Raw genomic sequence first — 24,043 nt, 5'->3', positions numbered from 1 at the left:
CTGGTTACCTTGAACTTGCTATTTAGACAAGGCCTGCCTGGAACTCACAGAGATTCTCCTGCCTCAGCTTCACAAGTAAAGGCATACACAGCCACACCCTGCTGAAATTTTTCTCATTGAAACAACAGGAATTTAAAAAATAAAAAAGACTCAGAGAAAACATTTCTGAATCTTATGTAGTTGTCTGAACAACAGCTCTAAAACCAATGAACCACGTATGACAAAATGCAACTATCAAAGCCCTTTGGTGCCCAAGTACCTTATTTAATGTAGTCTGGAGTTTACACAGAAAGTGTGCACATCCTTCTGGGTGCTTTAAACCATCTCTGGGTGACCTACAACACCCAGCACAGTGTAATTGCTATGAAAACAGTTGTTGTATCATATAGTTCAGGGAGTAATTTGAAAAGAAAACAAAAGTATACAGATGTCCCATAATATGCAAATTTCCCTCCAAATAATTTCAACCTGTGCCTGGTGGAATACGTGGGTATAGAAAACAGACAGGATGCTCCGGGTGCTACTGAGCATAAAGAGAAAGGAACTGTAGATTCTTTATCCCACCAAGACTCTCGATAAGTACACTGAAGGCAAAACAGCTTGTGCTGTCATTGACGGAAACCATTAGGGAAGGCTGGAGGGACAGCACAGACCATAAAGCGGTGTTCAAGCAGGAGGCGCTGAGTGCAGCCCCCAGGTCTACGTAAAGAAGCTGGACATGATGAACCCATTTGTAATCCTAATTCTGGGAAGGCAGACACAGCTGGATCCCTGGAACTCAGCTGGTGAGTTCCAGGTTAGGAAGAGGCCAGTGAAAGACCCTGTCTTAAAAAATTAAGGTAGATGGTTCTTGAAGACTCTTGTAGTTGTCCTCTGTATTCTACATGCACTTACACAGGTGCATGTACACCCCCACATATGAGTGTGTGTGTGTGCGCGCACACACACACACACACACACAGAGAGAGAGAGAGAGAGAGAGAGAGAGAGAGAGAGAGAGAGAGAGAGAGAGAGAGAAGGCTAATCCACAGTGGCAGAACAGATGTCACCTGGAGCACAGGGCACTGAGATGCTAGACGTCAAGCTTCCCTGAGGGAAGCTTGGAGAGGTGACAGACAGGTGTGTTCATCATCTTGACCAGGGTGATGATTGTATGTCAAGGTTACTCATCTGTATACTTTAATTACATGCCGTTTATCACAAGTCAAGTCCATCTCGATGAGCTCTGACAAACAAACTGTACATGGCCCAGAGCACAGGCTTCCAGTGGTCCTCACTGTCATCTATGGGCAGAGGTTCCTTCTTCAGCTCCAATTCCCAAACAGGAGAAGGATGAGCTACTCCCCTAGCACTGTGGCTCAGCAGCTCTTGCAGCTGTTGCTAACTGTTCTCCAGGCAGCTCTTCACAGCCAGAATGTGTGTGCCACGGCTCCCCAAGCTATCCTGACAGCCAGAGCTAGCAACTCCTGGCAATCCTCACAGTTCTCCCAGCAGCCCTCAGTTATGGCCAGCTCAGCTTGCTCCATTCAAGAGGAAAATCACAAAAAAAAAAAAAAAAATGAAGCAATGAGCTCTGAAAGATTTCATAGGAATTTACGAGGCATAAGGGGTTGGGGATGGTGGGCAGTGTAAGGCAGAGGCTTCCTGACTGGTCAGCAATACTGGTATTTGTTTTGGTTTTGTCTTGAGACATGACCTAACTCTGTTAGCTCAGGCTGACCCCAAACTCATTATGTAGACCAGGATAATCCCCAAATTCTGGCAAACCTTAGCCTTAGCCTTCTGAGTGCTGGAGATAAAGGTATGAAGTGTTATGACCAGAGAGTGATCGTTTATAGTTAAAAAGCTAGACAGTGCTTGTGCAGCCCCCTGCACGGCCCTGGTGCACCCCCCCCCCCGGTAGTCTGGATCAGGGACAACAGCAAGAACACAGAGATGGACGTCCAGAGTAGCTCTAGGTGTTGGAAATACTGGCTCTAAGCCCCCACATGAGGGAAACCATCGAAAGTTGAGAGCATAGAACCTGTTTTTATTTTTGTTTTTGTATTTTCCTATGATAGGTCCTTTCTCCTTTTTAAATTCAAAAGAAATAATTCATTCAGGTGCATGTTTGTGTTGGGCCTCTGTCCCACCTCCACCCGTCCTCCCCATCCTGTTAGCCCTTTTTTTTCTTCCATTTTTTATTTAAATTGGAAACAAGATTGTTTTACATGTCAATCCCAGTTCCCTCTCCCTCCCCTCCTCCCCTGCCCCCCACAACTAACACCCTACCTATCCCATATCCTTTCTGCTCCCCAAGGAGAGTGAGACCTTCCATGGGGGCATCTTCGGAGTCTGTCATCCTTTGGGATAGGGCCTAGGCCCTCCCCCGTGTGTCTAGGCTCAGGGAGTATCCCTCTATGTGGAATGGGCTCCCAAAGTCCATTCCTATGCTAGGGATAAGTACTGATCTACTACAAGAGGCCCCATAGATTTCTGAGGCCTCCTCACTGACACCCACATTCAGGGGGTCTGGATCAGTCCCATGCTGGTTTCCCAGCTATCAGTCTGGGGACCAAGAGCTCCAAATTGTTCAGGTCAGCTGTTTCTGTGGGTTTCACCAGCCTGGTCTTGACCCCTTTGCTCATCACTCCTTCTCTGCAACTGGATTCCAGTTCAGTTCAGTGTTTAGCTGTGGGTATCTGCTTCTACTCCACCAGCTGCTGGATGAAGGCTCTAGGATGGCATATAAGTTAGTCATCAATCTCATTATCAGGAGAGGGCATTTAAGGTAGCCTCTCCTCTGTTGCTTAGATTGTTAGTTGGCGTCATCCTTGTAGATCTCCAGACATTTCCCTAATGCCTAATTTTTCTTTAAATCTATAATGGCTCCCTGTATTATGGTACCTCTTATCTTACTCTCCTCTATTCTTCCTCCAACTCAACCTTCCTGCTCCCTCATGTCCTCATCACCCCCTTGCTCTTCTCCCCTTCTCATTCTCCTAGCTCCCTCTCCTCTCCCCCCATGCTCCCAATTTCCGTTAGCCCTTCTTTGTCCCTCTATACAAGTTTATTTCTACTTATCTGTACATATGTGATTTCATGTGGCTGTGTAAAATCTAGGAATGTCAAATGAGAGAAAGTGTATTTGTCTTTCTGAGAAGGGTTTAATTCATCAACCGTTTTCTTGCAAATGAGACAATGTCCTCCTTCGTTACAGCTGAAAAACTTCCAGTGTGTGTATGCCATGTTTTCCTTACTGGTTCCTCTGCTGTGGATGCCTAGGTTGGTCCATCGCTTGGTCACTGCCAGCTGCAGTAAGCACAGGTGTGTTGTTATCTCTGTGGTGTGTTGGCTTGGTGTCCTTCGGGTGGATTCCCAGAAACGGTGTAGCTGTTCCTAAAGGAAAGTGCTCCTTAGTTCTTGGAGGCCCCTCCATACTCAGCTGGGAGGGGCAAGCTTCCCTAGAGGGAATTAGAAAAGAGAAGCCAGGACCAAGCACCTCATCTTAGCATGGCATCTTCTCTTGGAGATGTTGGCCAGAGGCTCACAGCAGTGTGACTCCAATCATTTGGCCTCCAGAAAGAAGACAGACCTATGCTGGTGCATTTCTTCCTGAATCTGGACAAAATGGCTTTCCAATCCCAACAGCACTTCTTTAGCCCTGGAACCTCTGTCACCCTCATCTTGAGAACTGGCAAAGTCTGAGGGGATTTTGCTGTTTGGTGGTGACGTGGCAGTCCATCTGGAGAGGTGACACTGAGTGAAGGAATGAGCTGGTGATTTCAACTTAGACGTGTTTATGCATCACAGGAGAACAGCTAAGCCACCCCCAAGTTCATCATATTCATGTTTAAATGGCCAGATTCCTAAAAATGAGCTCATACCCACAGACTTTGTCAGAGCAGGCCTCAAAGACATGAATTTGAATAGATTAATTTTGTAAAATTCAATTAAAATGTTTAAGTCTGTTAAAGCAGATGAGCCAGTGAAGAGGCTGAGAACCATTTACAGGCTCCATAAAGGAAGTTATTAAAGTTGTATATTGTATAGGAAGTCAGGTTTATAAGCCAAATTCAAAGATTAAGAAAACACTGAGTTTTGGAATGTCATTTTAAGGCATCAAACAAATTACACTTGAATGGCAGTTTTTTAAAAGCTGAAGATATGACTCAGAGTCACCTTTGTGTGAAAATAAGATATAGCAGGTGATAAAACAACAGAGGAGAAGCCTTGCCATTTAGACCAGGCCTAGGTCAGCTGCCTCTCTGTGGGTGGGGAAACTGAGGCTCAGGAAAGAGAGAGGCTTCCCAGGAGCCATTTGGTTCTCTAGGGGTTCTGGAGTGCTCCTGAACACAGCAGCCTCCCAGGCACCCTCATCCACACCTGCTCTGAGCCCAGCCACATCCCTGCCCCCAAGTGATGGATTTGGAGCCTGCTTAGCTCCTGCCCCTGCTCACAAAATAATTAGTCTTCATTGTCAATCAACTTCATCAGATTTGGAATCACCATGGAAACATGTCACTGGTGTGTCCGTGAGGATGTCACCTGAATGGTTTAACTGAGATGGGAAGACCCATCCCCAATATTGGTGGCACCAGTTGCACTGGAGACCCAGACTTAAAAAAAAATAAAAGGGAGAAAGTGAGCTGAGCAGCAGCTTGTCTCTGTGCTTCCTCACTGTGGATGCAACACGACCAGCTGCAGCCATGACTTTCCAACCATGATGAACTGTAAGCATCCTCAAACTGCAGGCCAAAAGAAACCCTTCCTAGCTTAAGCTGCCTTTGACAGGTATTTCATCATATCAATGAGAAACTTAATGCATATACTTGTTTTGGTCTTGGATTTCATTTTTACATGTATTACGAGCCCTGACTACACTCTCATTTTCATCTTAGTAAGTCAAGGTTTATACTTAGGAGGCTTCCTCTTTGTCCATCTGTCTCTCTGTTTACTTGAAATAATGTCCCAGCGTGTAGCCAAGGCTGGCCTGATGCCCTTGCCTCTGTAGTGCTGGGATAATAGTGGGGGCCACCAGGCCTGGCTTAGCACCTTTTTAATGGTGAGAAATTAATCTTAGAGAGCTGCTTACCACAGCCACTTCTCTCCCCACTAAAAATCGTTGCTTTTCTATCCTTTCTGTGCCACCTCAGCTGGAGGACACTGTAGCATAGCTGGGCCGTGGGTCTGCCCACAGTTGATATCTTCTCTTCCCATGGTTTCATGGGATGTGAATTCAAGGTTGTAACTATTGTTCATTATTTCCTCCTCAATGCTCAGATGTCCTCTCCTCATCTTCCTGACCATTCTTCCTGTCACACCTCTCTGCTGTCTTCCAGGGAATGCTTCCCCCACCCTCTGCTTTTGGAAGATGCTTCTCCACTCTCTTGGTGTTCATGCTGTAATTTCATCTCCCTGAATCCTCAGGTCACTAGTGTCAGCTGCTGCTCATCACAGTTGGAAATCTTCAGCCTGTATTCCTCCAGCTCTCCCACCCCCACTCCTCAGCTGGGGTCCCACTCTGCCTGTTTGTTCCTTTCCTCCAGGGAATGGAGGCTGACTGTTCTTATTTTATAAACCGTATCTTCTATCGGGTGGTTGAGGGTGCTGGCTGCTCTCCCAGAGGTACCAGGTTGGATTCCCAGGACCCATGCAGGGTGGCTCACAACCATCTGGGGACTCTGACTTCCTCTTCTGGCCTCCAAGGGCACATGTACACACACATACACATACACACACACACACCACTGACCCCATAATTAAAAAATAAAAAATCTTCAAAAGCATGGCTTCTAAACCCCAACTGGAGTGATGCTACCAAAGCTCTCTGTATCTATTGGTTCTCTGGATTTTCATATTCAGCGTTTACGCTGAGTTTGTGTTTACCTTTCTCCGTCTCTTCTGAATCCTCACCTGTGGTCTTTTCTGGCATATATATGGTTGAAGTGCTGCCTGCAAATTCTGACATCTGAGGCATCCACATGTTTCTATTTCTTTTTTTTTCAAGACAGGGTTTCTTTGTGTAACAGCCCTCGCTGTCCTAGAACTCATTTTGTAGACCAGGTTGGTCTCGAACTCACTGAGATCCACCTGCCTCTGCTCCTGAGTGCTGAGATTAAAAGTGTGCAGCACCACCTGGATATCTCTACTTTTTCCTGATTACGGGATACATGTTTCGTCTTGAGCACTCTGGTGGATCTTGATTCTGTACTAGGCATCATAGGCACTCTACTCCGGGGTCTGAAAGTGCCATGTACACTGTGTTAGTATGAACTGGTCTCTCTCAGAAGAGGCCTGACAGTGTGCTGCAGACAGGCCAGTAGCTGTTTAATCATTCACAGTCCTAGGCCCTTTGCTGTTTAATCACTCACAGCCCTTTCCTGCAGGGCTGGCTTCTGGGCTTTCATAGGGTGCCTCTGTTTGGTCCCTGTAGTTGGAGATGGAGTCTCATGAATTCCAGTGATGATCTGGGGTGGTAAACTAAGCACTAAGTATCATTTATTGTCCTGCTCTTGTCTATGGATGTGATGTGACTGGCTGCTTCAAGATCCTGCCTTGACTTTTCTGCTATGATGGACTGTAACCTGGACTTGTGAACTAAAATCAACTCCTTCTCCCCTAAATTGCTTTTGGTCGTGGTATTTTATCACAGCAACAGAAATAAAACCAGGACATGCCCAGCCTTGATGGTGACCTGGATCCCTAGCACCAAGTCTGACAAGACAGCTGCTGTCTTGTTGGAATTAAGTCATTACGGTCCATCTTCTGGAAGAAGTACATTATAGTGCATTAATGAATCATAGATAAGCAGGAAGCTCTAGGCTCCTGCTTCCCCAGCTAGCCGCTGGTGTCTGCTCAACTGGGTGCTTGTTCATTTATCTTAGCATTGAACGGTCACATACAGTCAAGAAAGAGCAGGGAGATCATGAGCCCCAGAATGATGGGGGATTTGGGGTAGGGACTATGCTACCCCAAGTGGGAAAGATTGTATCTATTCCATGGGAAACCCAGCCAATGAAGAATTCAGGGGACAGAGAATGCCATTAGGAAAAAAACAAGAACAAAACCCACTGCCATACAACAAATTGGCAATCAGTGTTTTCTCCAGACTCTATGCCATACTGCACAAGGTTGTAGAATAAATTACTTCACTTTTGATTCTTTGAGTCTACGGCACACCTGTTTGCCCCTCATAGTTCATAGTCAAGGATAGCAAGCAAGAGAGAGACAGGTACCTATAGGTACCTCTTCTCCACAGAGACCTTCTACAGCTTCCCCTTCTGCAGCTCACCCTCTGTATTAGTTTCTTTTCTATTGCTGTAACAAAACACTATGATCAAGGCAGCTTATAAAAATAAAGAGAAAGGATTTAATTGAGCTTATGGTTCTAGGGAATTAGAATCCATGATGGTGGAGCAAAGGCATGGCAGCAGGAACAGCTGGGAGCACACATCTCAAACCATAAGCAGGAAGCGGAGAGGGACACTGGAAATGGCACAGGACTTTTGAAACTCCCCACCCCCCACTCCCAGGGACATACATCCTCCAATAGGACTGCCTCCTAATCCTCCCCAAACAGTTCCACTAAATGGGGACCAAGCATTCACGTATATGAGCCTACAGGACCATTCTCTTCTACATGACCACATCCACATCAGACCCCAGCTGCCTTTCTGCTGTGCCTTGAAAGGGTGTGATCCATAGCAGCCTGACAGCCCAGTTTCCTAAACTACAGTGTGAGTCATGATGCCAACAGGGACTCACGACTGAATGTGAGGTGGTGAAAAATTTGTCAGCAGTGGAAGGTTTCTGCATACTCAATAAATTCAAGATCAACTTCATCCAGGGTCCCTGTGTTTCTGGCAGTGCTGGCCTGTGCTGAGCCATGTGGATGAGCACTGTGCAGGCTATTGCATCATCAAGCTGTCTGATACAAGACTCTTGCCTACTGTGAACCACAATGTCTACACTGTACATACAGAGTTTTTGGCTCTTCAAGAAATAAAGATTTTCAAATATTTCCCTCCCATTGTTCTTCAGCATGCAAGTACCATGTTAGTATGTCTCTGAATTGAGAATATCAGATCTTGGGGCTGGACAGATGGCTCAGCTGTTAGATGCTAGGCTCACAACCCAGAGTATAAGAGAATATTTGATTTTTTTTTTAAAAAAACTGTTATTTGAATTGCTGACTTGAGTTTTATTTTAAAAAATGCTCAGTGAATTTGGTGTTGGGATTAGGACAGAATTTCCAACAGTTTCAGAAAGTGTTTTAAATATTTTCCTGACATCTTGTACTACAGTTTATATGCAAAGTGGCATTGATGGTTGTAAAGTCAAGATATCAATCAACTCTGAAAAAGACTGAAGAGTCTCTAGGTCTCATGGTATCAAATACTCAAGTGTGATTTTTATGCAAAAATAAGTACAGCCAAAAAGCACAGCCATGCATTGACAGGCAAATTTTACTTTTGTCTTTAATGAATGATAAAATTAATATGTCTGCCAAAGCATTATTCTAAAATAATTCTTTTAAATAATTAATTTAAAATACTTTCTTTTACAATTTATTATCAATAAGTGCTTGATATATATATATATATATATATATATATATATATATATATCTGTTTTATTGGTCTATATAAAATTTCGTGGTAGAAAAAGGGTCAACACTAGAAAAAGCTTGAGAAGTCATGCCCTGAATTATTTGTGTTGATGATGTCAGAAAGACATCTTTCTGGTCCATCTTTAGTGTAAGGTGAATTTAGAGTTCATCAGGGAATCATAGATAAGCAGGAGGCACAGGGTCTCTGTCTTCCCTTTAGTTAGTAGCTGGTTCCTGTCTGTCTGGAGGCATTTTAGCTGATCTCAGTGTTGAAAATGTACAGTGTCTTCTCTGTGACCAGCCCCTTGGAACCCATGTACCAGGAAATGGAGGAGGCTGTCAACCCGAAGCCCCAGGAGGATGAGGTGGAGTATCAACCTATGGGAAAAACAGGACATAAATACCACTGTTCTGCACCAAACTGATGTGTTGTTCACTTTCCTTTTTCTCTGGACTGACATCTGATGTCACAAAGCAGAAGAGTAACCTGCTTTGTATTTGTCCCTCCGAGTCCTCAGTACGTTCTCCTAAGAAGCAAAGTTGCTGCTCATCACATTGGAAAGACAGACACAAGCAGACTTCCAAGTGAGTGTTTACAACCCAGGCTCTGTAAAGTGATAGGTGAGGCTCATATCTGCAATGTTAGGAGTGAAGTCTACAGAAAAAGGCAAAAACATGAGGATTCCAGACATAATAAGAAGGCCAGAGGACAGTAAATGGAAACCATGGAAAGAATAGGTATAGGAGAGTTTGACTGCACAGGTGTGTAATACCCGATCCTGGACCACATAGACATCAACATGCAGGTAGGTGAGTGCACCCACCCTCAGCCCAGCCCATCCAGACAATGACACAAAGTCATGGGATGTCCACGTCTCCATTTAAAACCTCTATTTCACGGCTTTCGGAATGATCTTCCAAAAGGCCTCTGGGCCCTACCCAAGCCTATCCCCTATGCCAATTCCATACTCATAGCCACATTCCCTATCAAACGGCCCTTTTGTCCTCAAGACCCTTCCCTGATGTCCGTTTGCTGTGAAATGGAACCTTCAAAGATGGGAGATGAATGACCCTTTCCTTCTCATACACTGATCTTCTCAGGTATTTCATCACAGCCACAGAAAGCTGATGAATAAACTGAATATACAGAAGCGGCCCAAGCCATTGACGTGTCTGTTCTAGCTGTGCCTAGTGTCCTGTGTGACTGTCTGTGACACACCCATTCTATCTCTGGGTGGGAGCTATTGCTATCCACATCCAGGGTATTTCCGCTCTACACGTTAGTTCCATGGCCTTTCCCAGCTGAGAATATATTCCTTCCTTAATCTGTAAACTTGTTCCATCAAATCATTCTTCTTCCTAGGTGCCCTGTGATGTCAGTCAGAGTGAAACAAGCCAGCATCCAGCTCTGCTCTTCTTCAGCCATGGCAGCACCCATTAGAGTCTCAGGCAGGAGGGATATAAGGTCCTCCTGGCAAGAGAGAAGATGAAATCCTAGCACACAGGCCTTCAGCAGTGAGAAGGCTTCCACTCTGCCATTTCCTTCCCAAGTGTTGTTCTGCACTCGAGTTCCATCCTGGATGAAGGCGGCTGTGTTCATCAGCTTTGTTGCTGTGACAAAATGCCTGAGAAGATCAACCTTCAGCTTCCGCAGCTTTAGTTCAGTCACTTCCCTGGTTGGTGTGGGGTCTATGAGGTCATTGTGCGTCACAGAGATGGGAACGTGTTAGCCTGTTATCATGATGACAGAAAAGCAGAGTCAGGAAGAGGCTGGGGTACCAATACCCTTTTCAGGGCACATTCCCAATAACCTAACTCCTGCCCTTTATGCTCTACTTCCTGGGGTTCCACCACCTCTCAGCAGTGCCACAGGCTGGTATGACCCCAAAGGTTCCTGATCATCTCACAATGCAAAATGCATTGTGTCTGACTCTAGGAGTCAAGTGACAACTGCTGAGCCATGAATGCCTGATGCTTCTAACCCTCAGCCCAGGAGGCAGGTGCCCACTTCTGAGGTGTGGCGAGCTCTGCATTCTTATCTTCCTAGTCACTTTCTTCTCATCGGTGTGATGAAGTAGGCTGCCACCCTGGAAAGGCTCTCCATGAGGAGGGTCAGCAATGGCTGCCAATCAACAGCACCCAAGGACCTGAATCATGCGACCACCAAGGGCACTTGGAAGTAGGGTCTTCTCTGGTCAACTCTATGAGTAAGACCTGGGTCCTCGCAGGCACCTGGTTGCAATGTTAGGAGAGACCCTGCGCTCCAGGGCCTGTTGAAGCTCTTTCCAGAAGCTGTGGGGTGAAACACTGATCTGTCTCACTCCTCTGTGTCTTGGGATCCTGGGTTATCCCACAGTGAATTCCACGGACACAGAGGTGGTGGACTCCCATCCTGGGAAGAGTCTTTTTGACAGCTTCGACCCTGATAAGGTTCTCTGTGAAGAGGCTTCTAGTTTGAAATGCATTTGAGGAAGTCCCAGAGGGCAATGGATTCTTTCACAGTTGAACATGCTGGCTCACAACATATGCCTGGGGACTAGATGTCCCCCAAACTGATGCGATTTCCACTCGTCAATATGGGAAGAAGGGATGTGGCATGCCTTTGGGAGGACACATGTGTGGCTTCTGTTAAGTGTTTACTCCTGGGATGCAGCTCGGGAGGGATGTCTTCCCGCCTGGGGCACAGAACAGACCTGGTGCCTGACAGAAGTTCCACGTGAGTGAGGTGCAGGCAGTGGCAGATGCTCATGGCTCGTGTTTGGGAAGTGAGGAGAGCAGAGAACAGATGGAAGCCTGGGCCTTGCATCCCAACGTGTTGATTTCCACAGGCTGAGGGAGGGATGGGGCAAAGGGCTGAGCTGGGGCCTTCCAAGACCAGAACTCACTGAGCCAAGCTGGAGATCTAGCCTGGGTTCCTGCTGGGGTTGGAGGTGTCCTTGCCCACCACATTGCAGCAGGTCAGGGAGGTTCCAACACCCGACATAGTGTCCAGCTGTCCAGTCATTCAGAGAGAGTCAGCTGGTTATTCCAATTCATGTCTCACAGAGGAGGCTTTGTTCCAGGGGGCGAAGGAAGGGATGATCACAGAGAGTCTACTGGTTAGGGTTCTAGCCTCTAGTTGTTTCTTTGAGCAAGGTGAGGAGGAAGGGATGAAGGGGATGTTCTGCTGGAATTCCAGCTTGGCCCCGATTCCCTCTCTCCAAACCCTGTCCTCTTAGAAAAAGCTGTGAATAGTCCAGTTCTGCATCCCTGGCTGTGAAGACACTCCTCCCCCGAAGCTGCTAGCTGCACAAGACCCCACCTACCATAACTGGGCACAAACCCAGCTTGTGGAGGATGTGTCATCACCCTGTCACTACAAGGTATTTAAGACCCCTCCTTCAGATCAGCCTTGTGATTTCTCTCCTGTCCTCTTCCCCCTATGTCATCTCTGGGGGCTGGAGAGTCACCAGGGAGTGCTTTGCCTAAATAAACCTTTACTTTTAAATTCAGCTTGATATGGCTTACTGCATCAGTGGAGAAACCTATCATCTGGGTACAGAAAATCTACCAAGGGGATCCTTTGAAACTTGGCCCACTTTAGGATAGAGTCCCTGTCCTTACAGGGGTCATGAGTGGGGGACCCCTACGCTCTCCTCTAACCTTAGCGGATTTGGCTTAGAGAGTGAGTTCATGGACCACACCTCCATGTGCACCACAGCCAAGGGTCACTTGGAGAAGTCAGGAGCATCACGATTCCTAAGATTCCCAACCTGCACCCCAGTCCCTTAGGTTGTTCTAGAACTTAACCCAGGAGGAGAGAGCCCTCGGGCTGGGGGCCTCTAACCTGGGTGGTGGGAAAATAATGCTAAATCCAACGTTAGAAGCCATTCTATCAAGGTCTGGGGCCAAGCACAGAATTATAGCCACCCTAGAATAGGCCTGGAGCAGCCCCAGTCAGTGCCTGGCCCTCCAATTCTCAGCCAGGAAGCTGACCCACTCTGGTCTGGAGGAGGCTTTAGGCTGGAGAGATGGCTCAGAGAAAGGTTAAGAGCACTGGCTGCTCTTCCAGAGGTCCCAAGTTCAATTCTCAGCAACTACATGGTGGTTCATAACCAGCTATAATGAGATCTGGCGCCCTCTTCCTACATGCCAGAACACTGCATACATAATAAATAAATAAGAAAGAAAGTGTATAACCTGCAGGTGCAGTTCTCAGGGAGGTGAGCTGGACCATTTTTCTTGCCATGTGCTGTTTCATATGGGTCTGAGGTCAAGGGACACTGCAAAGCTTCATCACCAACTCCTACCGACCCTGCTGGAGGCCATTTCTGTGAATCCATCTCTTAGAGACTGTCAGTTTTCCACCTGTAGAGTTCCTGAGCCTCCACCAGCATCTCCTCCCACCAGCGGCTCCTCCCACCTGGGGCTCCTCCCACCAGGGCTCCTCCCACCTGGGGCTCCTCCCACCAGCAGCTCCTCCCACCAGCGGCTCCTCCCACCTGGGGCTCCATGGACCTCCTGTGGGGATCTTGCATCTACCAACCTCTGACAGTGCCACACTATTGGTGCCCCTTTCCTGAGCCACTCACTGCAACCCACAGGTTGTATTTGGTATCACCTGCTCTCACTCCAAGCCTGAATCCCAGCTTCTCAGCCACAGTGGCCAAGTTCTGATTGGTGCGTCCCCCAGAGCTTTTCTCAATTGGCTATTTCAGCAGTGGATGCTGAGAAACTTCTTCCAGCCCTGCAAATCTTCAACTCTGGAAGCTTTGCTTTCCACAGGTCAGGGCTGTTTCTCTCATATTGTTCAAAGTGGGCAGGAGCAACCCGCCTTTGAGGCTAGCATTTTCCTACCCAGGGCTGCGGGTTGTTACCTCATCATTCACTTCCAAGCCTCAAAGCTATCACCTTATCGAAAAGCTGTGAGACTCAAATGGCCTGCCTGTGTGACTTGTCAGTGGCTTTACTTTTGGACTTAAGGGAGGTCTCCCCTCCAGGACCAAGTCCTTCACAGTTCAGGGGTCATCAGGACAGTGCTCCCAAATGATACAGTTTGGGAATCACCTTGCAGAAGCAGATGTGCAGCCTTCCTTGCAGAGCGTCTGTAGAGCATAGTGCTGTGCTGCTGTGGGGCTGTAAGCCACACTGAGATCCTCTGGCCCGGGGCTCTGTGGTAACCGGCATCACTTGCGATGGCTCAAAGCAGCTAAACATGCTTCCTCTAGTGATGGTACAAGTTTATGACAGGCTGGTGATATGACACTAGACCCTGCTGGGATGTTGTCATGACTGCTGACATACAAAAGGGAGCCACTCCTTTCGAGGCAGGAGGTACAGGTCCCATTTGCTGACGGTCATTAGCTAAGATGAACCACATGTTGCCTCCTCCAGTCACAAGGAGCAAAGGAGTGTGATCTGATTATCTAGCTGCGAAAGTGTCACCTGATGGATTTGGTGACATGTCCCCTCAGGGTGTCAAAATCCCAGAGTGAAAAGTAAGTCCTCTGAAGCCAGCACCAGCTACATCCTAATACCCACTCATGAATACAAAGCAACCCACAGCTGGGCCACAGCAACGCGAGGTCACAGCCAGGTAGCCAGTCTCCCCGTCCCTCCTAGACCACCACTCTCAAATTCATAGTTCCTAATGTCCGGGGCTGCAAATCAGAAGAAGAATCAGATGGTGGGAGCTTGGTCATGCAAAGACGACAGCCAGTCAAGTCTCTGGGGTGTAAACAGTAACTCCTTTATTGAGACACTGTTACAATCGTTCCTTTGTTACACAGTTTAAACATATTTTAGAGCACTCTTCTGGGGAGAAATTAAAATTTGAGGCTTCCCCTTGGACTTCTGGGAAATATACAGTGTATCCTTTGGCCTGGAATTTTAAAGGGTCTGAGGTCTTATAGCTTTTTATCATAGCGTTCTATTTACGTTTCCCTGTGTATTTTTTGCCAGCATTTGCCCAATTGTATATATATGGAGAGAGACGGAGAGAGAGCACACACCAGAGAAAATGGAAACATAAAATGATGCCAGGAGCATTTCTGCAAATATAAGAAGTAATTTTATTGTAAAATATTGAAGATAAGGTGGACTGAGGAGAACAGGACACATTTTGGACTTCAATACAAATTGTAACTTGGAAGGGACTGACAGAAGAACGGGACAGAGTGAGAGGATGAATCAGATGGGGAGAGAGGCAGAAACCGAATCACATGACCTACACAGAATCCACAGGGCATCATATGGCCATCATCCAATATGGCTTTTCTCATGCAGAGGCATGCGCAGCAGTCCCTGGCTCATGATGGCATCCTGGCTTTCAGGAAGAATCTCCAGGCCAGACTTTTCTTTGGCAAGAGTAAAACTTGTTCTTCAGGAAACTTTGGGGATGCATGTTGGTGGCATTCATCAATCCTGGTCATTTCTGGGTGCTTGGTTGTGGTTTCCTTCACTTTGGGGGGTGGTGTGGGGACAGGAACACTGGGGTATGATGGCTGGCTCCCTGGGGCACCACAGCTTTCTTGTGGTGGAAGGAAAAGCATAACAAGAGTGCAACTCACAGCGAGTCATTCTTTTTCCTTGCTGGTCCTGGAGACCTCTGCACCCATCACATACACCTTGGAGGAGGATGGAGAGGGCAGCATGCAGAGGGATCCATTCTGAGCCCGGAACTGACACCTGTACCCAGAACACCCCTCTGGTGGAAACCCAAACAGCAGCCCTGGAGCCGCAAAGTCCACTGCACATCTTTCAATCCACCCGCTGCTCACAAGGCAGTCTGGCTATCAGTGCAGGCACCCAGTGGCTTCCATACCATCCTTGGCACACACACAGAAATTAGCACCACAAACATTCAGCAACTGAACTCGATCATGGATACACAATGTACCATGTATCAAGTCTTTGTTTTGAGCACATGTTTTCAAATGAAGTAAGCAGAGCCCAGAGGGGAGTCAGACTCCCCACCATCATGAGCACGGGGCACCTGCAGGGAAGAAAGGTCTCTGGCACCAATCTGATCTTTAGGTCCTTGGCAAAATCTCAGAATGTGGAGAAATGGCCAGGATAAAGGAAGGTGGGGGAAGAAGGCACGGCAGGCACCCTAATGCTGCCTCTAGGACACATAGCACCACAAGAGACAAGTGTAAAAAAATCAGCACCAATGTTCATAGTTATTTATCATCTCTAGAACACGTGGTTCTCCAGCCCTGGACACTGTCCCATCAGCCACTGCAGGAAGGAACACGGAAAAAGGAAGCAATCAGGATTAATTTAAGCCTGTGTTTTAATCTGAGTGCATGTAGAAAAGGCAGGATCTCAAATGCCTTTTTTCCCTCCCCATAAAAAATTATCCAGAGCTAATCAAAAAGAAAAAAAATAATTAAAAGTCTGGAAAGGGGCCCAGGCACCTGCAGTGGCAATGCAGCTTCTTGCTGACTAAGCAAATTTCCAATTTATTGCACGTTCTTGGGGGCAGGGTGATAGTGAGGAGATGCCCTCTATGGAGAGCCTGATTGCAAGCCCAAGCTGGTGCCCCGTCCCAGCTGCTTGCTCTCCCCATGGGCCTGAGGCTGGGTTTCCATGCAAGATTGAAAGCCAGGCACACTTAACATTTATAACAATACAATACAAATATTTACTTAAAACTCTCACAAAAACATAAGCACCTTTAATCCATCGGAAAGGCACACGTGGAATGACATTTGGCCTCTGAGTGGATGTATTGAGGGTTGTTTAAAAACAAAAAAAGAGAAGGCTTTGGCGACCTTTACAAGACCACCTTAGAACATCTTTTGAAGGTCAAGGGGAATACATATTTTCAAGTTGGTTTTTTTAAAGTGATTTCCAAATACTGCCCCACCCTGACTCCCGGCCAACAGTTCACGAACACCTTTGATGAACCTATTAGGAGAGCTGGGGACCAGGGCCTGCAGTGTGGCAAGAGGCTGTGGTGTGGCTAGGTCATGTGATTCGGCTCCGTGGGAACACGGCTCTTTCCCTTTGTTCTCATTGGTGTGGGGTCCAATGCCACGGAGGGTCCGAGGCACAGATGAGTCAGGCAGGCAGGGGTGAGAAATGTTCACTGTCCAGGATGGGCCGTGCACAGGACACCCACAGGTGGGGTGCTGAGGTCACGAGGTTGCTCTGAAGACCGGTGGGCTCAGCAGCTCCTAACCTAGGAAGCAAGCCGGCCCCACTTCAAATCCAAATTTCTGTGAGGCTTCACCAAAGTCGTTGAACATGATATCCACAATGGGGACTTGCTCCACTTTGGGCGTGTCGATCTCCAGCACTGTTTTCTGGTAGCCTTTCTTGGTCTAGGAAAGGGGGAAGAAGGCAGAGGCAGTTAAAGCCAGGGGCGGTTAAAGTGCTTAACTTACCACCCCTGACCCAGGTCCCCCTTTGCCCCAAGGCTCCACCAACTCCTGAGCCACCAAGAACATCAAGTTGGAGGAAACATGGCCAAGCAGAGCAGTAATGGGACTTCCCACAAGACTTTACACAAGAGAGGCAGGAGGAGCTCTGCCATTCCAAGTTCCTCCACAGGTATGGGCAAGCAAGGGAACCTTCCATACTACCTGTTCCTGAGTGAACAGGGTAAACCGAGGCACAGAGGGGCCATGACGGCACAGGGCCTGAGCAGGAATGCAGAAGGCTTGCTGAGAGTGCAGGGGTGAGTGGGGAGGTGGACAGCACCTTCTCTACCTGGCATGAGTGTCCTGTCTTCACTGATCTCAGCTTCCACTCGCCCAGACCTCACTCACCCATAGCTGTCTGGATAAGACACCTCTGTCTTGTCCTCAAAGCCAGGTTAGGGGCACATGGAGGCCAAGGAGCATTTGAACACTGCAGACTCTGCCCAGCCAGATTGACTTGGCTCTCTAGTCAATCTAGTCAATTCTCTAGCGAATTCAGAATCTGAAAATTTTTCTTAAATGGGAGTCTTGGGTGATTTTTGTCATTTATAGTTTTCTGGCTGTCCCCTGAGAAACTGAAAGAACTTGCAACCAGGAGCCCAGCACAGACACTGATCACTTAGAATGTGGAGCATGGTCCAGTTTGAGGGCTGATCTGGCCAGGGATGGCCATACCTTTCCACTTCCATAGACATGCCTGGAACTTATCATGTGATACATCTGGGGGCTAGAGAAATGGCTCGGTGGTGAAAGTATTCTCAATGCGAATATGAAGAGAAGTTTGAATCCTCAGAAACACGCATAAATGCAATTCCAGCTTTGGAAAACAGATAGAAGCCCAGAACAAAATAGCTAGCAAGACAAGCATACCAGTGAGCTCTGCATTTGATTGAGAGACACTGCCCCAATGAACAAGATCCATGATTCCCAACAGACTGCAATGTTGAGTCTCTACATGCATATACACAATTATGTACAGAGAAGATTACAGAGACAGTGGCCTATGCCTTTAATCCCAGCACTCAGGAGGCAGAGGCAGGATGATTTCTGTGAGTTCATGGCCAGCCTGGTCTACAGAGTAAATTCCAGGGTAGCTCTGGCTACACAGAGAAACCCTGTCTCAAAAACAAACAAACAAAAAACAAAAAAGAATAAGAAGAAAAAAGGATGGGGAAAAAATCTGGCTATCTTCAGGGGCTGGACTTACATACCCATGAAGCTAGCTATGGGATAGTTGAGACCCTTACCCTCCTAGCCAGTCTAGGGAGCTAGAGCTGGCTACCCTTGCCATCTAGGCCCTGTTACCCAGACTTACATGAAGTCATCGGCCTGGCCTCTTCTGGAAGGCGGTATAGTCTTGAGGAGCCGTGTGAGGTCAGTGATGGGGCCTCCATTTTTGTATGCCAGTGGGTCATGAGCCCACAGGCTTACACCAGGCCCCACTTTCTCCCTTTATGGCATCAGCATGGAGTGGGCCTCTCTCTCCCACCCTGGGGACCACCGTGTGTGGAGCTGGCAGGCGATTTCACATGGATTTGTGGGGCCCCGTTGCTCCAATTATCAGAGCGCTTAGAGAGGGACGTATTTAAAGAAGAGACATAAATAACCATTGCCAGCTAGAAACGGCCCCCCAGGGGCGCACAAAGCTGCACAAACAACGGGATTGATGTAGAGTGACTCCTGGCCCTTCTGCAGGGCCAGCCGCTTGGCAGCCCCGTCAATCAGGCTACCCAGCCACACAATACCAGCGTTGGAATTCCAATTTCAGTGGCTGTGATTACAGAATGAATCAAAAGCCAGCCTCCCAGGGCTGGGCAGGCCTTTGCACCACTGGCCTGCATGTGGAGGACAAAAGCCTCCTGAAGGAGCCCTGCAATTGAATGAGAAGATTGTGACCTTTCAAATTGCGGCCGAACTTCTCAGGGGTTTGGGGGTAGAGAGCATGTTGCCCACTCCAGTCAGCCTTGCCTGCTGTTCCCCTTGGACTGCCTTGAGCTGCCACAGTCCTGTCAGTCTGTTCCCTCTCCCTGAATTCCCTCCCAGTACACAGAGCCAATTTTTTCCATCAGCGGGTTATTCTGTTCTGAGCCATTATCTCCCCCACCTTTTCCAAGGCAGGGTCTTTTCTTTTCAGGAGTAAAAACAGGAGGGGGCTGCTTTTCCCTCTCTAGCACAGTGTCCTGTCCTACACTTGCCTCTGCATCGAGAGATGCTGTGGATGCCATAGCTCACAATGATGTTTGGTGCTTCGAATAGAATTGCTCTCCCTACATACAGATGGTCAATGTGGGCTGTGGTCAGGAGAGCTTGCACTTCAGCTCCACACTCTCTCTGGGTCAGCCTGTCCCTGGAGGTGTGTAGAGAGCTCCCAAGTGTGGTTGGCTCTCCCCTCAGAAGGCCAGTTCTGGACTGGGGAGATGTTCCAGGCAGTAAAGTGCTTATCATGCAAGCATGAAGACCAGAATATGATCCCCAGAACCCACATTTTAAAAGCTGGGTATGAAGGCTAGGGAGGTGGCTCAGTGGCTGAGAACACTCGTTACTCTTGCAGAGGACCTGGGTTCAATCCCAAGCACCCACATGGTGGCTTACAACCATTCATGGCTCTAGTTCCAGGGAACTCAATGCTCTCTTCTGGCCTCCATGGGCACCAGGCATGCATGCAGTATGTAGACATACATGTGAACACAAGACCCACACACATAAAATAAAAATTAAATAAATCCTTAAAATAAAGCTGTGTACAGCCGCACATGCTGGCAATCTTGGTTCCGGGGGTACGTGTGTGTGTGTTGTGTGTGTGTGTGTGTGTGTGTGTGTGTGTGTGTGTGTGTGTGTGTTTGTGTATGGAAGGCTACCAGATTCCTGGAGTTCACTGGCCAGTCAGTCAGCTTAGCTTACTTGGCAAGTTAAAGCCAGTGAGAGACCTCGCCATTCTACAGGAGTAACAGTCATTTGTGCCATCCACATGCACCCCACACATTAATACATACAAGCACACATACACGCACGCGCGCGCGCACACACACACACACACACACACACACACACATACACACACACATTTCCACATACACAAAGGTACCTAGTTCATGTTCTTACCCTGCCCAGAAAAAGAGCTACTTAAGTGGAAGTGGTCTGATATGGCCAGGCTGGAGGCATATTTGGCCTTTAATGCATCCTCAACATACAGCTCTGGGAATGGCACACAGAAGGTACCCCAGAAATTTACATTGAGTGAGCAGCACACCCAAGGAGGGCATATAAGGTGAAATCATGGACACATGTAATACTCACAGCACAGCCATCCACCAGGGCGCGGATGTAAGGGTTGTTATCGTAAGACATTTCCTCGTCGTTGGAGCCCAAGAAGCGGATAGCCTTGTCGTAGCTGCCTGTGGCGGCATCCTGCCAGGCCACTGACTGGTAGCAGTTGTAGGTGATGTTCTGGTGGGCAGAGGCACTCAGCAGCCGCAGGAAGGTCATTTGTACCACGCCCACAGGGTTGCCTTCAGCATCCACATATGAGAGCTGGGGGTGGTTACAGCAAAGGGATCAGCAGGGTGGAGGGAGGCACAGCAATGGCCACAGAGTTGCCCACATCCACAGGGCTTCACCCAAGCCCATCTCCCTGAGGTCGCTGCCTGGGAGCTTCCATACTCCTTGCCCCTGAGGCCAGCACAGGATCTCCTGTGAGCTCTGGGAACAGGAGCCAAGTGAAAACACACCTTGTTCTCTTCAGGGATTGACAGTCTGCTTATTATCCTTCATCCAGAAGCCCTGTCTCTCCAGGTTCAGTGCACTGCTTCCTCCAGTAAGCCTGCCTGGGTCAGGTTTTCCTGCATTTGACCCTCTTTTCTGTCTCATTCTTCCAGGACACTTTTGAGGAGCCAACTATCCTCTCCCCACTTGGCAGGGTCTTCCTGGCTTGACTTCATTGAATGAAGACCTGCCTTCTTGTCTATGGGACACAGAAGGCTCTACACTCCTGTCAATGAGTCAGGGTGCTGGGAGCAAGAGGCAAGGTCTCACTCACTTCCTCGGAGCAGATGATGGGAATAAGGTGTGGGAGTAGAAAAGGCTCCTGGGATTCTGGTGGCCATGCCCTTTGCTTCCCTGGTAGTTCTTGAGTGTTCTATCTGACCCTGAGCCTTGCAGAGGTCCTTCTCTCTGCTGGGCACATGACCCACAGGCAAAAGATGCTACAACTGTTACGTTTGGTCACAGCTCTGTCACTGCCCTTCACTGTGCCCTGAATGAAGCCCTGAGGCTGTGTGCACCAGCCTCCCTTGACACCAGCTCAGGCCCTGTGTTCTGGTGCCCATCTGTCACCTTCCTTGGACCATGTATGCCACAAGTACAGTAGCTCATCCTGTTGTCCTTGTCACTGTGCTGAATAAAGGAAGGTGGCATGGGCTCTTGTGGGCAGATGGGAGGCTACCTGCTGAGTGCTCAGGATGCAGCACACCCTACCTTGGGAGTCTGCTAGACTCAAGAGCTAGAATGGCCAAGAGACCTTGGGGAAAGGCACAGCCTGGATGGATGATGGACAATCCTGAGTAGGACCTGAGCTCTTTGAGGATTCGAATAACTGGGTGTACCCTGGAGGTACAAGGGTGTCCTCTTCTGTAGGGAGACAGGATTCTGAGGCAGCAAACAGGCTATTCTGCTGACCACTGATCATAGCAAGCAAAAATCATAGGTCTCTGGAGAGAGGACCCCCTCAGTGGAAGGCCCCACCCTCCACAGCAAACTAAGGGACAGCATCAGGGAAAAAGAATGCCACTTGGTAATTGACTCTCATGGTGTTATCACTATCACAAGCCACTCTGCTCTTCTAGGTGCAGGCTGGCATGGGCACCCCAAGAGGACAGTCCCATTTTCTACATGTCTTTTGCTGAGGGTTTTCTGAGGCATTGACTTTATCAGGGGTGCAAAACTCTTAGCTGTGGGACAAAGCACTGGCTCCCCCAGCCTGGGTGTGACTGGAGGCCTCTCCAGGTAAGGACTAGCCGGGCTCAGCTAGGTAGGTCCTGTAATGACGTTTTCATCAAGGATAAGAGGCTGGCAGAGGTTCCTGTGTCACTCTGGTAATCCCATCTCCAGTCAGCCACTGCTCTAACACTGTTCTGTGTGCATGTGGACAGTGACGTCGTGCTGGGGCAATGCTGGGTCTGGCACAGGGCAAGGTGACCAAGAAAACAGTGACAACTTCAGAACCCACATTTCCAGCAGTAATAGGAGGAAAGAATGAGGTGGTAGAGCCAGGCCCAGGACCCTGTCCTTCCCACCATGGCAGCAGGAGACCATGGGAGCTTCCAAGCTGTCAGCAAACATAACTTCCTTGGAGACAGCTTGAGAAAACCCATAGTCAGACTGCAGAGGAAAATGCATACCAACCAGCGGTCTGGGCATCTGGTGCTCCTGGGAGGTCACATGACTGACTCAAGAAAGGACATATGCCACAGCAAAGGCAGGGTTGGCACCAGACACAGAAGGACCCTAAGCTCCAGTAGTATCCCAGGTTGAAGTCTTCAAGTGGCCCTGCCCTAGGGGATTCCCTGTCGTCTTAGTATGAGCAGCCATCCTGGGCAGCTCAGAAAGCTGCCCCACCCCCATCCCCAGTTACTGTGGTTCTTACTGGGAGCTGGGAATGAGGCAGTGGAGCCTAGAGGTAGGCTGGTTTGCCTTGGATGGTCCCTGCACCTCTGTCTCTGGCAGCCAACTCAGAGGGGGCTGCTTAGACACAGGTATTCTATGGCCATAGCTCCTTCAGCAAGGACAGTGATTGTGGTGGGCACCCCCTGGGGGACCTGGACGACATCAGGTGGAAGCTATTTGGGAAGAGGAGAAGCCAGGCCAGGCTCAGGAATAGAGGACCCAGGGGATCTCAGGCTTGGGCAGTTTCACCCCCACAGCTCCTTCTTTCCTTGGGTCTCCTGTCACTGCTCACTGGGCCTCCCTCCCTACAGGTCCTTCTGTGTGCCAGTGGTTCTCCTCTGAAAAAAGCAAAGGAAGCAGAAGAGAGGAAACAACAGACAAGGACGCCCAGCTCCCAGCAAGGGAAGTGAAGGCTGTGGGGATGAAGCCAGAAGAGCACAGGCCTGCAGCTTCTGTGCACAGGTTTAGTGCCTCAGGACCCTGACAGAGAGCCAGGCATGCCTCTAGGCTAGGAGATGACAGAGACGATGGTGAGGGCAGGATGGTCCCAGAAGCCATCAAATGCTCCAAAATACATGGTTCTGTGCTCACTAGAGGCTGAGGCTGGTGCAGCGCTGAGAGGCAGTGAAAGCCTAAATGTGGCTTGCGTGGGCAAGGACCCGGAGGGCGAGGCCCGCTAGATGGAAAATGAGAGTCAAAAAACGGTGTGGTGGGCTCTATTTGGACCCAGAACCTGGAGTCTGGCAGGGTGTCACAGAGCTTTGAGCTGACTTCAGCGAAGGCTCAGAGTGCTTGGGGGAAAATGTCCCCTTTTGAGTGGGAGAGTACTGGTCTCACAGTAATGAATCAAAGTAAGTTCCTGGCCTCCATGCTGGCCACAAGAGCCTTCTGGTTAATGTTTTAAGATCTTTTCACCTCTGAGGTGATTGCGTTCTGAGATACACTTCCCATAAGTTAAACATAGACTAATTAATATATATGGGTGCAACTGAAGACTACAAGGCCAACATCAGCCAGATCCTGTGGGCCCTGCATAGCCCAGGAAGAGGGTGTGAATGGCAGTGGCCTGGAAGAACCCTCAGTGAACCATCTTGCCTGCTGTGACCATGGACGTATGCATGCCTCTGGCCTGGGCGTGTCAGCCAGATTGTGCCACCTATAAGTGGCATGTGGCTTTACTGGAGCCCCCACCTATGGCTGTGGGTGCCTTGAATCTCAGTGGGAAGCTACCTACCTACTTCCAGGATGGAAGGGAAGTCTGGTCTGGGTGAAAGAGGAGGCAAGAGGAAGGGACATCACACCCATCGATTGGCCCTTGCTGTCAGGCGTGTAGAGCAATTTTGCCTAAAGGGCAATAGCAGGTGTGGCCCCAGCTGCAACGAGTCCC

General features: G+C 48.6%; 1 protein-coding gene across 5 annotated transcripts in view; it reads right to left on the bottom strand.

The window, feature by feature from the left end:
* Positions 1 to 15,845: 15,845 nt before the first annotated feature.
* The window catches only part of LOC107977033 (collagen alpha-1(V) chain), a 151,239-nt gene continuing 143,041 nt past the window's right edge, over positions 15,846 to 24,043 (bottom strand). For 2 of the 5 annotated variants that reach the window (XM_027423035.2, XM_027423036.2), the window contains exons 65-66: positions 20,293 to 20,526; positions 16,191 to 16,896 (exon numbers count right to left, since the gene is read on the bottom strand). In XM_027423035.2, the coding sequence (XP_027278836.1) occupies positions 16,750 to 16,896; positions 20,293 to 20,526 (381 nt within the window). In that variant the 3' untranslated portion in view covers positions 16,191 to 16,749. Of the gene's footprint in view, positions 16,897 to 20,292; positions 20,527 to 20,723; positions 24,001 to 24,043 lie in introns of those variants that run through there. The other 3 variants (XM_027423037.2, XR_003486716.2, XM_027423039.2) reach the window with 3 other exon arrangements.

This window comes from Cricetulus griseus, chromosome 6, assembly GCF_003668045.3.
Source record: "Cricetulus griseus strain 17A/GY chromosome 6, alternate assembly CriGri-PICRH-1.0, whole genome shotgun sequence".
Classification (NCBI taxonomy): Eukaryota; Metazoa; Chordata; class Mammalia; order Rodentia; family Cricetidae; genus Cricetulus; species Cricetulus griseus.
The sequence above is the reverse complement of the archived record's forward strand: the minus strand, read 5'-3'. Positions and strand labels throughout refer to the sequence as shown.